Genomic DNA, 17005 nt, shown 5'->3' on the forward strand with positions numbered 1-17005 from the left:
CCCCCCGCCCCACCCTCTTTCTCCTCTTTCTCATTCTCCTACGATATTTTCTCAAACCTTCCAGACGAGGCTGTAGCTTCATCTCGCTAGTCGCTCGTATTGCCACCACGTCATATTTGCCAAACTCAACCCTCGAGTATTATTCCACACTGTAGTGTATATTACCTACGAAGACGTCGTGACTTTACTCGTGAGTGCTTCGAGTTTTACAATAAAAACTTCTGGCAGCCGTAAACGGTAAATGCTCTCCCCTATGTTCTCGATGTTTTATCCAGTCTCTGTTGGGCGCTGGTAAAATCAATTGGTGCGAATATTGTTCTCACAGGGCGTAAACAAACGAAGTTGAAGGCCACCTAAAACCTAGGGAGAATTACTCGACAAAAGTCAAGCGCTTCTTACGAACGCGCTCTAACGAAAATACGCTGCAATTTTCCAGACTCCCAAGTCCGCGGCAGAGTGTTCACTCGGCGGTTGGTAGGTCGAGTAAATTTCGCCTAGCGCGATTGCGTTAACGTTATTACCCTTGGTAATATTTCGTTTCAACGATAGTGCACTGTTACGACGAATCGCTATAGTCTTCTCTTGTAAGGGAAGAGTGGTATTTATTGGGGTTTCGAAAAATTTCGAGTACCTAATCTATGTGAGGTGAAAGGATAGGAATGCGAGGGGTTAGGCAAAAAGTTGGAGCGAATACAAAAATTCCGGGAGCGAAGAGAGGATTTTTGTTGTGAAGCTGAAAGAGAAACATCCCCATGCGGAGTTTATGATATTATAAAGTAGTGGTAAAAAGGTGTAGGGTTGAGAATGGTGGCGATGTGCTCGTGTTGAGACTTATGGCGGGGATGCTGGTAATACAGGATGGTTCGCGGTTTGCTGGGTGGTCGCTAGTTGGTCGCTGGTGGTGGTAAACTGGTGTAGTACACACCGGGGATGAAGGAAATGCGAGATAATGGGAATGTAGGACGATTTTCGGGTGATGTACATCATCTGTATTTGCGCTCGTGGGTTTTTGTCAATTAATCTGGAGTTATCAGGAGCGCTACTTCATGGGCTGCGCGGGCTGCTGCTCGGGAGGGTGGTCATTTGTATAACGCCACCAAGTGGGTGTGTATGTGCGTATACGGGTGTTATCTACCATCCAAGGGGAGGTCGCTCCGTGTGACGTCGCATGGAGGCCCTGGGGTCTAAAGGGCTGAAAGCCTGAAAGGCTGGAGGACTAAAGAGGACGGTTCAAGGTGATAGCTGTATTTGGTGGAGACGCGTGGACCTAGTCTACTTTAATGGTTTCATCGGAACCACAGCGTGAGACTATATTTAGTCCCTGATGGTGGATACAGTAGCCGCAGGACGAATCCACATGTGCACGTTGCTGGACTGTGCTGTCTATAATCTCGGAAATGCGGCTCAAGAGAGTAAACGTGATTTTTAGAATTTTTCTCTTTATTCATGTTTCAGCACCGGTCCAGCATCTTGACGGTGTTCCCGGAATTCAGGATGACGCCATGGAGGTGCCAGTCTTCGAGCAAACGGTGTCGAACGTCTCAGCTTTTCAAGGACAAACGGCTTATCTGCCCTGCAGAGTTCGCAATCTCGGTGACAAAATCGTGGTAATACCTTTCTTTTTTCTTTTTTTTTTTTAATCATTCTGGAAACAGCTTTGTGTTCACAATATACTGTAAACTATAAAAAATAAGAGTTAGCATTCTCATCAGGGGAAGCCTTGTGTAACATATTTGTACGGGAGACTTCATGCTGGTGTAATTCTCATCTTTGATTAAAAGTCTGATCAAAGTGTTCCGATGCGTGATTCAGCAAGGGGTGCGGGCCGATAGTTACGAGATCCATATACATGTACTGGGTTGGTATGAGTTTTTTAATCGTCTCGTCGTTTCACGAGAAACCGAATATTTTGCAATTTTTGTCGATACGCCCTCCCTCGCGTTTATACTGTGCGACCCTCGCAAAAAATCCACCAGCCTTTGCAACTTTGGTCACTGCGCTCGGCGGATTATTATTATTTTTTAATTATTTCGCAAGATAGAAAGGATCACTCGGTTCGGTAGTTCCATATCGAAATTTAAAACTTCAAAAAATCCGTGCTCTGGTTAGCCCCCTGTTTTTTTTTTTTTTTTTTTTTTTTTTTTTTTTTTTTTTTTTTTTTTTTTTTTTTTTTTTTTCTTTGTTGAACGACCACACGACTGACTTTGAACTCTCCTATTCTGCCTGCCACTTCCCCTTTTTTTCTCTTCACGGGGAAGAATCGATTTGCGACATTTTCCGGCAGTCAGTGACGATTGACAGGAACTTTTCGACGAGGTTACCAATCTCTGGCTCTGCTCCGTTACGGCTCAGCCAGTCAGCCAGTCAGCCAGTCAGCCAGTCAGCCAGTGAGCCTGTCAGCCACCCATCCAGGATCACGAGGCTGCGCGCCAATGATGGATCGTCCCGAAAGGCTTTCCGCACGGCAAGATTGATGCGCGTAAGATTCGCGCTGTGTTTCCGCGCGGCATAAATCGAACATCCGCACGGACCGCGTGCATTATTCATGGAGCAGCCGATGGGAGGTGGGTTAGGTTGTGCCTGAGGGGGCAAACACGGTTAATTCTCGTTCGGCGTGGGGCCAGGTGGCCATGAACGAGGGCTGCTGAAAGATCGAGAGCCAGCAGCCGACATGCTTGCGCCACCAGGGGAGCACGAGTGGGGAACCGATGTGATTCAACTCTTGAAAATGTTTTATTCGACGTTACTCGACCGAATGGGATCTATATGTATAGACCCGATACGCTTTTACTATCACGAGTTGCTGCGCTTCTTCGGTGCTCCTGAACCGATATACCTATAAGCGAGATAAGTTCTCTTAATGGAGTTTACGCGCATGTACAATCGCTTCTCCATGTGGATTTCTTCTCTCCTAATTTCATTCACTTATCTCTTTTTGCTATAGCATCTAGCCTTGTCCCCTGAAATCTCCTCCATATATCCTATAGCGAAGCAAACGAATATTCAACGCTTTATCTGTCCTCGTGGTTTATAGGCCATCGGGCCCTGGTCGTTTGACCGCGAAATTACGTGATTAAATTAGCTACGGGCCATAGAATTTGATAATTAACGTTCCTAAGCGGCGCAACCGCGATTCTCGGTCATGTATGAATTATTTTAAAACATGCTTGCGTTACAGCGTGTCATTGAGGTTGGTTCGTTATTTTTCTACGGGGTTTAAAGTGGGAGCCAATTTCTAGATGATTGACTGGCATACATGCGAGACATTCAATTCCGCGTAGATTCTTGGTCTATCGCAACCATACGAGTGAATGCGAATGTTAGAGGAGACAACGAGAAAAAGAGTAAGAGAGAGAGAGAGAGAGAGGAGGCTACGATAAGCTCCGGGGAGGCCGCAAAATAGAAAAGCTGAAAAGTATTACTCGGGCCGTTTGGCGCTTAAAGGCCTGAAAGGATGAGATTTCGAGCTTTGAGAGATAGATCGGCCGAACCACTCCGCTTCATCGAATTAGACTCTTCTATTCGGCCGCTGTTTTGCCATTCCGGCACTGGAAACCTGCCTGCACATATTCGCTTCCCAAGATAGCATCTAGTGTTCCGTATGTATACACAGTTTACATTCGGACTTTGATTCTTATCCTTTGTGCCTGCGTTCCTTGAAAGCCAAGTATCCACGTATCTGCCTTATCCGTCTAGCTAAAGAGGAGAGAAGCAAAACCTACGGACGATGCGAACAAAGGGCATTCAGATTATTGAAGAATCACGTAATTCTTGAGTATGCGTAAACGCGGAATTCCGTGTCGATTATCCGTAAAAGGAAATCTTTTTTCCTTTCCCATCCATCCAACACCTTTTCCACGCTTTGCCAGAGTCCCGGCTGGAAAGCCCGGCTCCTTTTCGCTCTCTTCCTGACGTAGAGGAGGACGAAGACGAATCGTCCTGGCGAGTCCGAAGCCCAGTGGAAAGGGACGCGGTATTCCCTGGGTATAAAGTGGGGACGGGAAATAAAAGCCAACCGAAACGGGAAATAATGTCGGCGGCAGTCGTACATTTTCGCGCTAGATACCATTTTAATTACAACCGCCATCCATAAGTCAATCTCCACGAATAGCCATCCTCTATCCGTTGACAATTCTCCAAGAGACAACACTTTTCCTAGGCGCTGTAGAGATACTAGTAGCTTTATCAATCAATGGAAAACTCCCTAGCAGATAATAGACGGGAATTGAAAAGAGAGACTCGCGGGAATCCCTTCGTGGAAGAAATAGGTATGCTTGGCTTGTTCTTTGATTTTCATAAAATCATTGAGAATTGTCAAAAGATAAGTTTGCTAAGGCTAGGAGCACCTATTCGTAAACAAGGAAGCTCTCTCGGCGAGTGAAGCGAGGTCGAACAGGGAGAGGAGTTATTTTGTACTAGATAGAATAGGACCGGATGAAGTATAGAGGGAATCGACTAGGAACAAAAAAGGAGGAAGACACCGAAAAAAAAAGTGGACTTCCACGTTTTGCCAATTTCAGTGCGGGCAACCTTTCTCGGGCGATTGTAGCTACGCGAGTTACAAACGATGACGCGGTATTATTTCATTATTTATGGCCGGAGTTTCGCTCGGCTATTCGCCCGCTATGCGCTCGCGCGCGCGCGAGTCGCCTGAGGCGCTCGACGCTTTTTCCGATTTCACAGGATTAAGTTACCAGCGTGACGCTGAGTTAAAACGCTAATAACGAGGACCGATATTTATTGGAGCCGGCTCTTTCTCTCGTTCGCTCTCTCGCGCGAGGTACTCCCACAGTTTTCATTGTTTCTGTTTTTATTCTTTTGTTTGGATTATTTTCGATTTACTTCCTCGAATAACTGTAAGTCACGTTTAAGTTTCTTCTGGTTCACCGTGCGGTCGCGATCTCTCATGAACTGATCGACTATTCTTCTTAATACGCCCTTATATGTATATTGCACCTCCCCCGTCAGCTACAAAATCTAAATTCTGCTTCATCACTTAAGTGTCAATTTTCGAAGCATCCAGAAAAACGATCACCGAGACTTTTGGCTTCCTTTGACAAGCAAACGGGTGCAATCTTCTCCCGTTTGAAGTACAAAAGGAAAACAAAAGAAGAAGGAGACGTCTTCTACTCGAGGTAACACAATCCGCCGGCAGTTCCTGCCATCGATCAAGTTAAAAAATAATTCTCGTCCTGGCGAATTTTTCGCTCAACCAGAATGGAGTCTTTAATTAAAGTGAACTTGGAGCAAACACTGACTCTAAGGATCGTATTGCGCGCACCCGGTAAATCCGGAAAGTCCTTCCAGACTCCTGAAAGAATCACTGCTCTTTTATTAGTATTTAACTGTCCTAGAGATTTCCGGCTTCTTTCGAGTACAAAGCACCTAAACCGTATTTGTTTTTCGTTACGATCAGCGCCTACGCGTTATATTGGTTGTTCCTTGTAAATGTAAGGGATGAGCATTTATTGAAATATGTACATGCAATCCGTAGTACGTAACCAGATTATTAATTTTCGCGAAAACAATCTCAATGGCGTGGTCATTTCTATTTGGTGCTTAGTTATTTTTCCCTTCGAATAGAAAAACGAAGTACGAGGATGGGGAACGGTGGACGGGGGCTTGGGCTATCGCGTAGCAGAGGCACGTTGGTTGCCAGCAGGCATTTTGCCTAACGATAAGAAGACCTCGTTACAATCAACATTACTTTCCTCCACCAAACATCGAATCGCTACGTTAGCGATGTAGGTTGTGTAGTGGCAAAGCTTTAATAAGGATAATTCCCAGCGATAAAACGTGCTGGGTGCTCGGTCGGAATTCTCGTGGAATAAGACAATTATACATTTTTGGTAATTCCTTGCGATTCGTAGGATAGAGGGTGCTTTCTCAAGTACGTTATGTGAGAATTCTGATTAGCGAGTGTTACGTGGAAAGCTGTATAATACAGTTGTTGGAAACTCCATTTGCTTTCGGGTATTATGATAATGGTCTCATGGTAAGGAGTTGCAAGACTCGAGGGAAGGAAGGAAAGACGTTTTAGACAAAAGAGGAAAATATGAAAATACGAGAGAGGGAGAGAGCAAGTGATACGAACAGGACGAACGAATGGTGGAAGGGAAGAGCGAGGGAGAGAGAGAATTCGCGTTCCGCGCTCATGTCGGAAAATTTGGCGATAAAGGACCGACAAAGCCTCTCGAAACTCCGATTAGTCTACTTAGCAGAGTAGGCTTATTGAACTTGTTTGCGGACGAGGGCAGAAGGAGGAGTCAAGAAGAATCTTCACCTCCTCTTACCGGGAGGCCGCTTGAAGGGCCCTCTTCAATAAATCACGCGCCCCGAGCGCTCCGTGTAAACAGGGCCGACTTAATAAATCTAATTATCTGAAGCGGAGAGCCCCGCAAGGAAAAATAATTTACGACGAAAAATATTGGTCCCAATACTGTGGAAGCTGCGTGGGTTGCGAAGGGACAGAGGGATGGAGAGGGGCAGAGAGAGAGAGAGAGAGAGAGAGAGAGAGAGAGAGAGAGAGAGAGAGAGAGAGAGAGAGAGAGAGAGAGAGAGAGACAGAGAGAGACAGAGAGAGAACTTCTTTTCATCTTCACCACCTTTCGAACCCCTATCTTTCTATTTTTACTCTTAGCTATAAAGTCCAGTTGTGAAATAATATTCTACGTACGAAGAATTGGTTAATAAAATGGCTAGTAGCATGCGTGCAGTATAATAAAAAGGAAGCTCAGACTAATTTCTTGAAAAGCTCAGAGAGCCACTTAGACATATTTGAATTCAACTGGATAGGTCATCATCAGCTTCTCCCCCGTTCATCCTTATCCTCCGTTCCCCTGTTGCTCGCTCGATTTCCGCTTCTCCTGAGGAGGAGCCAGAGGAACTGCCATTCCCGTAAATTTCCACGGGCCACTTCCATGGCGAAACTTCTTGATTAGGGATTTGATAGTGTTTTTTATGGGGTTTCCCTAAAGGAAGAGCGGGAGAGTCAAGGGGGTAATCGCGATGAACTATCTTTAAATTCGGCCATACTATCCTGCCGCTACTCAACTCCATTTTGTCGATCCGTCGAATAAGCCCTCGGAGTTCGGAGCCAGATTAAAATTCGGAGTACCGAACTCTCCTCTCGTCTCCTGACGTCTCCTCCAAGCAGATATCAAAATCGTGGCTTTAATCAAATTCCGGAAATAAGAAGTTTGCCCTGTGCTGCTTTTTCTCTCTTTCCTTTCTCATCCTTCATTTTCAAGCCTTGTCTTCTTGATAACAGGTCAAACAGAACTCCTTTGTAAAAATTCATAAAGAAAACACTGACTGAAAAAAAGTACCCAGAAAAAGAAAGTGTAAGAGAATGCATGGACACAGTTTAGAGGCTCTTTAAAGAAAAAGATTGCAAAAAAGTGATAAAGAAACTGTACTGGCGCTGCAGGAAAAATCGAAAGAACAACCCTTACGTTTCCTTAGAGTAGAGGCCGGATTTTCAGGTTTCTCGCTTCGGCAGTCAGCCAGTCTTCCACCCTTCCACCCTTCCACCCCCTTCCACCCATCCAACCTTTCCCATCCTGCAACTACAGAACTTAACCTCTGAAATAGTGGAGCACACTGGCTGGTTGGCTGGCAACTCTTGTTGGTTTTATGACATTATTTTCCTGGCGCTCCAAACTTCTCGATTACTTTTATTAGAATGCAGCGCTAGGAATTAACGTGGCAGGGAACTCGGGAGGCTTGTTTGCGAGACGACTTCGCATTGTAGCTATGGTAGCTCCTTTCAACCCTTTCCAGTCCTCTGTCTAACATAAACGTAGCCACCACCCACCCCGCTCTGTCGGGGGTTGTTTCCCTCCTCCAACCCTTCACCTCGAATCTCAGCACACCATCTCCTTTTATTCCCTTTCCCTCAAACTTATCCCTTGACGGCTTTCGAACGTTAATCGTTCGGCTATAATTCTCTTGTACTGTGGTCCTTTTTCAAAATTTACGAAAGGTCACTTACATTATTCAATACTTTGGTAAACAAAACAGCCAAACTTTCATCTCTTTATCTGACATCGCGCGACGCTGTCAGGCGTCAATTTTTCGAGATGCGCGGATTTTCACAGAAATTAAAAGAAATTAAGAAAATTCGGACACGTGTCTGGATTTTTCGTTCAGACGAAAGGAAACGCGATCATTCACCAGAGGCATTACTATTCTCGTCAACTAATTCGGTTACGACGCTGTCAGCCATGATTATCCAATAATTGACTGGATGATGAATTACCTGAAGCTGTGTCTGGGCTTTTCATCCCTTGTTCCTGCGAAGTCAGCCGCACCCTCGCGACTAGACCCTGTTATTTCGTTATTTTTCATTCTCTGTCAGCAGGTTTATCCCACTTTGGACTAATACCTCCTTGCATAATCCAGATGAGATCGAACAACGGTCATTTCCCTACTACTACATATGTATATGTTGTAACGTATCTTTCTTAACGGGACACCGATAGCGAAAAATCCGAGAACGAACTATCTTCGAGAATCAACCTATATCTATCAAGTCGAAATCCCTTCACCAATTAATAATTTGGGAGACTCACCGGAGCTGGTGCAGCTAATCCGTAAAGGCCGAGAACTGCATCCAGAGGACACTCGGGTGGGCACTGCACTGGGGCACGACACTACACCTCCGGAAGACTCACAGGAAATCCACTGAATTTCCTGGATATCGCGAGAGCAACGCGAGAACTACACGAGCGTGAACTTTCTATAGCGGATCGAAACACAGCTGGAAAAACTGTCAACAGACAACACGCGAGCGCGAGACAGCCTTGACAGCCGTGACAGCCGTGACACCTCGGTCGGTGCCCCGAGACAGACTGCTTTGGCAAAAACCAAATTCGAGAACTAATCATTCCGATTGGACGAGATCCTAATAGCCGATAACTCTTCCATCTCCCTCGAGGTGACCCTTTAAACCAAATAGAGAGCACTCCTTAGAGAATCGGTACGCAACACTTTTCAAGATCGTTTACGGTCGCTTCTCCACGGCAAATTCGAGCACCTCGACCTCAACTAAACAATAACGAAATCTTACGAGAGCATCTGCATAACTATACGAATCAACCCGAGAGCGTAGCTTCTGAGCAGGGTGGCGACCCGAAGGGAATCCGAAAGCGGGAACGTTATCTGTAGTATCGGTAGCCGGAGTCGCCTTGTGACCGTGAATCGAGAAATCACGTCACAATGTATACCTACTCCTCTCGCCATAATCGAGGAGCCACCCATTCGCTCGTTCGCTACCCTTGAACCCTTCTATCGGACACAAAACATTATACGGGCCGAAGAAGAGCTGGGATTCCGAAATCGGGTCGATTGAATTCGTTAGCAGCACTTAGTGCGGAAATCGCATGACGATTTGCAGTCCTCTACATGTGTATACCACCTATAGATATAGCTTCTCGTCCTCTGCCGCCGATAGATACGGATGTAGAGAGAATCAGGAGAATAGAGGACGGAAGGGCGGCTGAAAGTGTATTGGTGGCGGGGTTGAGGACTGCGATTCATATTCCTACCTTCTGTTCCATGTCATTCGGCCTGGTATTCGCTACACCGAACGAATCGCAAGTAGCCTCTCGCGATTCTTCCTCCACTACTTTCTATAGATTTCTCTATCGTTACTTCAACCTCTCTTTCTCCTTTCTCCCTTCTACCGTAGCTCTCCTATATTCTATCCTCTCCAGCATTGTTTCGCTGAAATATACACTCGAAACGTGAAAGTAGCCTGAGAAGGAGGAAGAGAGAGAGAGAGAGAGAGAGAGAGAGAGAGAGAGAGAGAGAGAGAGAGAGATTCAGGTTCTCTATGACCCGGTTGCCCGTTGCCCATTTACCACCGCAAGTGGAATGATTCTGCCGATCGATGTCATTGGATGCCATTCGACCTGAGCACATGATGCGCACCCACTGGCAAAATGTTATTTTGTTAAGTTTAGGTTTACCTTGAGGTTTACCGTTATACATACCTACTTACATTTACCTATTTATGTGAGGAATGTCGGAATACATATAACGAAGGCACGCAATTATACGGCGTTCCTCTAATGTCCCATTGACTTTTTTAACGTACGTGAAATACCTTTATGAGTATACTGTTGTCTGCAGCTGCTTTGAACTTCATGGAAATATCTTAAAATACCATCTGAAGCGCGTGCACTGACTATTCCTTTATAGTTTGTAAGAATGCGCTGGATCCCATTGCTCGGTCAATGCACAAGCCGAGCAATCCCTGGGGACTTTCCTCCAAGCTCTTCTGCTGCTTCCTTTGCTTCTTCTTTAATTCTCGAGCTCCTTCTCGAGCTTCCTACCAGCAGTGTGCGTGCATTCGGCGGCACATAACCTCCCTCGGCAGAGGAAGGTCCGAAAGCATCGTCATCGGCATTCCACGGACACGAAGATCCAACCCATAACGGCCTCGAATTTCATGGCTGATAAATAAAAATTCCGGGAAGTTTCGGTAGCGGGCCCCATTTTTCTCTGAGCCCAGGAAACTCCTGGCGATTTATGAGTTTACGGGTTATGCTTCTTACCAAGCAGGGTGCGTCGAGAATCGCACGAAAGCTTCGCGCGGTATCATAACAGGACTCGAAGCTTTGCGAATTATTCGAAACGACAGTCCCAATGAATTTGTGAATTCCAGGTGGAGGATAAGGGCAGAAGAGGTGATGAATAGCTCGAGAAGGGCTCAGCTATGCGCTGGCAGCTATCGCGCAAAGCTACGTCGGAAGGAATGAAGTTATAAACGAAGCCGGTGTGGCTCGAATAAAAATCAGGCTAGGGGATGGCTGCGACACTCCACTAATATAGGAGAAGGAAGCTGGGTAGAAAACTGGAGGCTGAGAAAACTCAATGGGAGAGTGTAGGGGTGCTACTTGTCCACTGTTGAGGATTTCTTTGAGCTTTTCGTCTCCTTTCCACCCTCCTTTGATAACTTTTGATTTCAAATAATCCCGGATTTCTTTAGGCTAGTTTCTCCATAAGGGTAGATCGAATCCGAAAATAAAAAGCCCCAGGAAAGTGAAATGAATATTTTCTTGAGACCTTGAACCTCGCGTATCCGACCTACTGAGAAGATTTGAAGATGACTTCGACCGAGCAGGTCGCCCACTCGAACTATATAATAATACTGATGCGGTATAATACTAATATCTTGGAATATTCTTTGACTTCAACTGAACCACGTGTTCTCAGAATAACGAGCAGGTATTCTATTTGAAATTTCACTGAGCGACGCTTGGATAGCACCAGAGAAAACTAAATTATCAGCTATAATGGCATAGTGTAGCGAAGCAACGCTCTACGATAGAACGAGATGGACCAGATGAGAAGAAGAGGAAGAGCGCCGGAGGACTGTGTGCCGCGTTATGGGTCTTTGAGATCTGAGGAAAATGCGGGCTCATTGCTAAGTGTAGCAATGGCGAGGGTCGGCAAGTGTTGCCAAGGCGTGCCACGCGCGACTCTTCCATTTCTTCTCCTCTCACACCTATTTGTCCGAGCACTTGCAGCCAGTTCTTATGTTCTTATGGACCGACACCAACTCTCTTTCGGCGCTTCGTAAGTTGACGCTGACGTCGTCGACCGCTGATATAATTATCTTTCGAGGGCAGACTTTAAATTTTGTTCCGGTCCCTCTAGGCCGCTCAACCCTTTTCTGCCCATGCAGTAGGCACCTTTGATGTTTCGAAAAAGCTAATTCGCTAAGAAGCTGCACGGGGCGCCTATCTCTTACTGCGAAGCCAGTTGGCCGAACGTCGCGTGTCACAGTTCTGAACCGAGAAGCGATCAGGGGCGGCTGTGAATAACTCGAAGGAAGACTCGCTGAGCGAAATAACAAACGGAGAACTTGGTGCAGCAGTGGCGGAACTGAGAGCACTAGTTGATTTGGCATATACATAGTTGAGTGGCATCAGTGGCGTCGGTGGCGTCGGTGGCGTCGGTCGCGTCGGTGGCTCCATGGCTCGTTGGCCCATATCCCGAAATAGTACGCGGACTTTTGCTCTGAGCGAGAGTCTTCGAGCAGGATAAACCCAGATGGAGGGCTGACGAAGGGAGTAAAATGAATACGGGCATCCCCTACCGAAGCATGTGGCTGGCGGCAGATGATGGCGAACGTCAGTGACAAGGAAGGTGTGAGAGCATGCGGCTCACAAGCTATGCCAAATAAAAGCGAAATGACTGGGAACTGCGGTTGCATTTTGCAGAGCGGATACGAGAACGGCGGGCCAGATGAAAGTGCTTATGTGCCCGCGCCCCTCTTCCCCCATCTTTTGTCTTCCACAGCAGCTTTCCTCCTCTCTCTCTCTCTCTCTTCTTCCTCTTCTTCCTCCTTACGTCCTCACCTTTTTCTCTTTTTCTCCCTCTAACTCGACGAGCCATCTTCTTGCCATTTCCTCCCTTTTCGCGACCTCAAAGCCGGTTCTATTTCGGACTATCCAAAGCTCTGGCGTCCGACCAAATGCCACGCCATACCGTTTCGTCGTTTCGCCATACGCCATAACGTCTATCCAACGTGGGGAGCCGTATCGTCATCCCCTGGCCAGACTTACATTATTATTACATAAATCAGGAAGAGCCTGAGAAATTGCGAGAAAACAAGAGGCAGCCGGAGCTGAAAAGACCTCTGAAGTTTCGAAGGGACACACTGATGCTGTAAACGAGTGGTTCGGAAAATTACGAAGATTCCGCAGAATCGCAGAGGAAAAGGGAGGAACGGGAGGAAGCTTTTCCTTCCTACATAGTCATTAGAGCATCATAGGGCATATGTCTTTTCGTCACTTTTCTCGTGAACAATTCTCGTGTAAAACGGCCTCCTATTCGGTACATGCAACAAATCATACTAAGATCGTTTATTTTCGGCTCGTGAGGTTGACTCTTTTCTATTCTAGCCGAGTACCGCGACTTTCTCTCTTTCTCTTACTCTTTCTCTTTCGGATATAGACCGGAAATGACTGCCACCCGATGGCCGGATATCTAATATCCGACCGTACGGCTGGCCGAATGCCGAAAAATACGAGGATCGGATAGGAGCCGGCTAGTTCGACCAGAATCGAGGAGCACGAGTCCAGAGGTCACGAGTTCAGAATTTAGGTCTCAGGTCCCAGGAGCACTCGTCCTTTTTTATCACGCATCGTGATAATCTCTCATTATTTTTCTTTTCAGGTGTCCTGGATGAGAAGCAGCGATCTGCACATTCTCACCAGCGGCGACTTCCTATTCAGTTCCGACACCAGATTCGCATCCCTGCACGCGCCTGGCAGCGACGCCTGGACCTTGAGACTGAATAACACCAAAAAGTCGGATTCCGGAAAGTACGAGTGTCAAGTTAATAGCGAACCGAAGATAATGTATGCCGTGCGACTCTTTGTGCTTGGTGAGACGCGACGTCGCGTCGCATTCTCTTTTCTTGTTATTCCTCGAGTCCAATCGTCTAATTCAAACTGCACTCTGCCTTCTTTCAGATCCTGACAAACTGGAAGGTTACGATGAGCCATACTCGCAGCAGACTCGGATAAGTAAGTCCAGCCATGTAGCATAACCCTCTGTAGCAGCTGTTCATTCGTCGTTGGTGCGAGTCATATCCTTGATTGTGCGAAACATAGCGATCAGTGAAAAAATAGGCCCGCGCTTAGACGCTCGATTTTACTTGGACGAATCGGCAGGGCGCTCGTTCAACGAGTAACGGACGTTCGTTGATAAATAAGAGCGTCTCGGTAACGCGAACGAATTTCGAAGGAACCTGGGGGTGGGAAGGATAGGAGCAAAGCAAGGGGTTGTGTGCGGAGAACGAAGGGAGGATGGTGGAAAGTGAATGAAATAAAGAAATTTCTGTCGTTGGGAGGAAATGGAGAAGAGCAAGAGAATAGGGAGGGACGAGTGAGCCACCCTAGGCCACCCTGCTACTATAACTCTGACGTTTCTTTTAACTCTCATTGCATTGCTTTCAATTTAAACGCAAAGTTGTGGCCACTCGCGCCTTGTGAGTCGGATTAATATGAAAGAGGTTAGATCAAGGAACGCGTAGAAAATGGAAGCACGAGGGAAAAAATACATATAACAATAATGACGAACGTAATACTTGCCGAAGCAACTGCAGTTCCCGCGGCATTAATTTAAGTCTAATAGGATTATCCTTAATTTCTGGCCAGCCCCTTGCACCCTTGCTCGCCTACACGATTTTCCACGTAAACGGTCGAGCAAAATGTAGGCATAGACGAAAAACAAAAAAAGTACAGTACATGCACGTGTAAATTCATTGAGTAGAAATGGAGCTCAGTCTACAACACTTTCTTACGCGTTATTAGCCTGGAAATGTGTCTGATGCTAGAGGCGACAGAGACTAGGGAAGGAATTGCATCTTCGTCTGTCTGTAGTTAGACATGTTGCTCGAGTATAGAAGTCAAATTGGAGTGATAACTGGCTATCGCGTTATCAGTAGTTTTGCATGGGAAAGTGTGGAAGTCGACACTGAATGTCAAGTCCTGGATGCAGATGTACAGGAAGTTCCTAGGTGAACGTGGGTTTCAGGTTACGAGAGCACGGCCCCAATCGCCGCCATCATGGGACCCCGTGAACAAAGAGTACCAGCAGGCTCGACGATAACTCTGAGATGCGTCGTAACTTCCCCATATCAAACCAGACTCATTCGTGGAGTTCAATGGCTCCGGGACAACAAACTACTCACATTCCAAGTATGTCCTAGGTTGGACACCTACCCTGGACACCGCCTGCCGCGCTGCATCAGCGCGCGCGGCCTTATCAATTTATCAAGTTGTTCACCACCAATGCTTTCAGGCTGCCAGAGGTGGTATCAACGTGCAGACCGACCGTAGAGCGGCACAAACTGTCTCGGAGTTGACGCTGGCCGCTGTGACGGAAGCCGACGTCGGGAAATATTCCTGTAGACCGTTGGAGGGTCGCGCGGACGTCATTGACCTCGTCGTAGAAGCAGGTTAGTTCTATCCGTCCTTTCGGAGGACGTTTCTTCTCCATAATGTAGGTGAGCGCTGTCCCGTGATCTTCGGTAAGGTGGTCTCTTCGCCACTGGTCGATTTCAACGACTTTTGAGGAAGCGTCGCGTGGAGAAACTGGCGTCGCGACGAAGGCGACGCTTTTTGCAGGGTACCGGGGGAAAAGCTAATTCTTATGCGACCATAAATAACGTCGCGCATATATCAAAACTTACAAGGACTCCCGCAGTCTCCCCTCGCGCTCCCAGTCCTCTTCTCCAGCCTCTCGCAGCCTCCCGCTATCCTCCCAGGATGGCAACCGAGTACCCGGCGACAAGGAGAATCCTGAGCACCGGGAAGAAGCCTAGGAGAACTGTCAGAATGAACTCTCATGTCGTCTTATCCGCTTTTCATTCTGCTTCCTTTACGCTTCCTTTACGCTTTCTACGTATTCTACTTTTAGCAAGGCCCTCCCGCCCCGCCCCAATTACAAGCCCAATATCTTAACAATTAAGAAAGTCTTCGTTACCAGAGAATTCAATTTTCTTAACTACTAGCCTTTCTCCGTCCGTTCATCTAGATCTTCCTTTGTCCAGCTTCCTCTTCTTCGTTCCGTCCTTCTCGCACGGGCGATAATTGTCCTTTGGCTCTTACCGAAATCTTTGCAACGAAGCTGCAGTCGATCGTTCGTGCGAAAAGTGAAGAACAGCAAGAGCTTTGGGAGTTTCCAAAGGATTCGCGTGCAGTATACATTAGTCACAAATCACACGATTATTTGTTAAACTTTCGCCGCGACACGTCGCCCTCGTGTTAATAAAACTATTTTATTGTTGCCGCCGTCGACGTAGGTGTGTAGCGGCTGATTTACGGGCTGTCGTGGGGGCGGTAGAAAAAGTTCCCGAGTAGCGTCACGACGTTCCGCGACGCCCTCTCCCGGCACCCTGCGGCTTCCTTGCGATCGGTAGAATTATGGAAGAGAGAAGAAAGCTTAATCTCGTATTCTTTGAACACAGCGCAAAACTGAATTCGAAAGTTTTATTTTTCACTTAACCGAAAAGAAACTTAATATCGCTGACTAGAAGACAAGGGCAAGGATAAAGAATGAATAAAAATGAGAAGGTGAAAGCAGGAGAACAAGAGAGGAGGCTATGCGATAGATGCAAGAGGAATAATGCTGGTTGCGGATAGGTGCGAGGACGACAGTCTAGGGAGCCGTTAAGTATTAAACTCCTGGAGAACCGGGCAAGTTCGAGGCGGTCGACCCCGATGTATACTTAAAAATCTCCAAAGTACTCCTCGCCTTGGCTCTCGCAAAAATAGGACGAGGAGGCGATTTTTCTACGAGATTCCGCCGAGACCTTCCTTTTTCTTTTTTGTTTTTCGGAAATTGAGAGTAGAAGGTATACCGCCGAGTCGGCGCTGAGAGAACTCGATTGCATCCTGCTCTTGCTCTTGATGGCGACGGCCTGGAGGCCAATGCGTTGCTGGAGAATGAGTTTCTTGATTGCCAATGGATTAGAAGAAGAGCCTGGATGTGAGTTGATACTTCCGTTGAAGATCAGATAACAGAAGAACGTTGAAATCTTGTTCCCAATTGTCGTCCATTGTCGACGGAACCAGGTTGTTCTGTAAGTCCCGAAGGAAGAGGTACAGAGGCCGTATTATAGTATAGTGGATTGTCTGGTAAAGCGCGCAAGCCCTATTATATGCTCAGGGAGCCGTTGGTAAATCACGAGAGGAATTTCCAGGGCTGAGCTGCCGTAGGGATGATTTCTGCAGGTATCCCCTAAGCCAAGTTCCGTATCGACCCGACGAATCATGTGTCTAATAATGACGTGGCCTCCGTTCCACGGCTTAGCCGAGCGCACATACGTGCAGCACGTAGGCTCATACGTGTGATACAGGCTGCGCAGTCAGAACTAAGTGGCTCCAGTTGAGAAATTAGGGGAACATTAATTCTGCCGATCTAATGGACCGATCCACCTCACACGCACCGTTCGGATTTAATCGTCACCGTATACGTACACGCG

General features: G+C 46.9%; 1 protein-coding gene across 3 annotated transcripts in view; it reads left to right on the plus strand.

Moving 5' to 3' along the window:
* LOC107269558 (zwei Ig domain protein zig-8) overlaps positions 1 to 17005 on the plus strand; it is a 28745-nt gene that overhangs the window by 11260 nt on the left and 480 nt on the right. For 2 of the 3 annotated variants that reach the window (XM_015743551.2, XM_015743549.1), the window contains exons 2-6: positions 1456 to 1607; positions 13189 to 13399; positions 13488 to 13541; positions 14554 to 14717; positions 14821 to 14977. In XM_015743551.2, coding sequence (XP_015599037.1) covers positions 1503 to 1607; positions 13189 to 13399; positions 13488 to 13541; positions 14554 to 14717; positions 14821 to 14977 — 691 coding nt within the window. In that variant the 5' untranslated portion in view covers positions 1456 to 1502. The remainder of the gene's footprint in view (positions 1 to 1455; positions 1608 to 13188; positions 13400 to 13487; positions 13542 to 14553; positions 14718 to 14820; positions 14978 to 17005) is intronic. The other variant, XM_015743550.1, reaches the window with a different exon arrangement.

Source organism: Cephus cinctus, unplaced genomic scaffold (assembly GCF_000341935.2).
Source record: "Cephus cinctus unplaced genomic scaffold, Ccin1 Ccin1_scaffold0670, whole genome shotgun sequence".
Lineage (NCBI taxonomy): Eukaryota > Metazoa > Arthropoda > Insecta > Hymenoptera > Cephidae > Cephus > Cephus cinctus.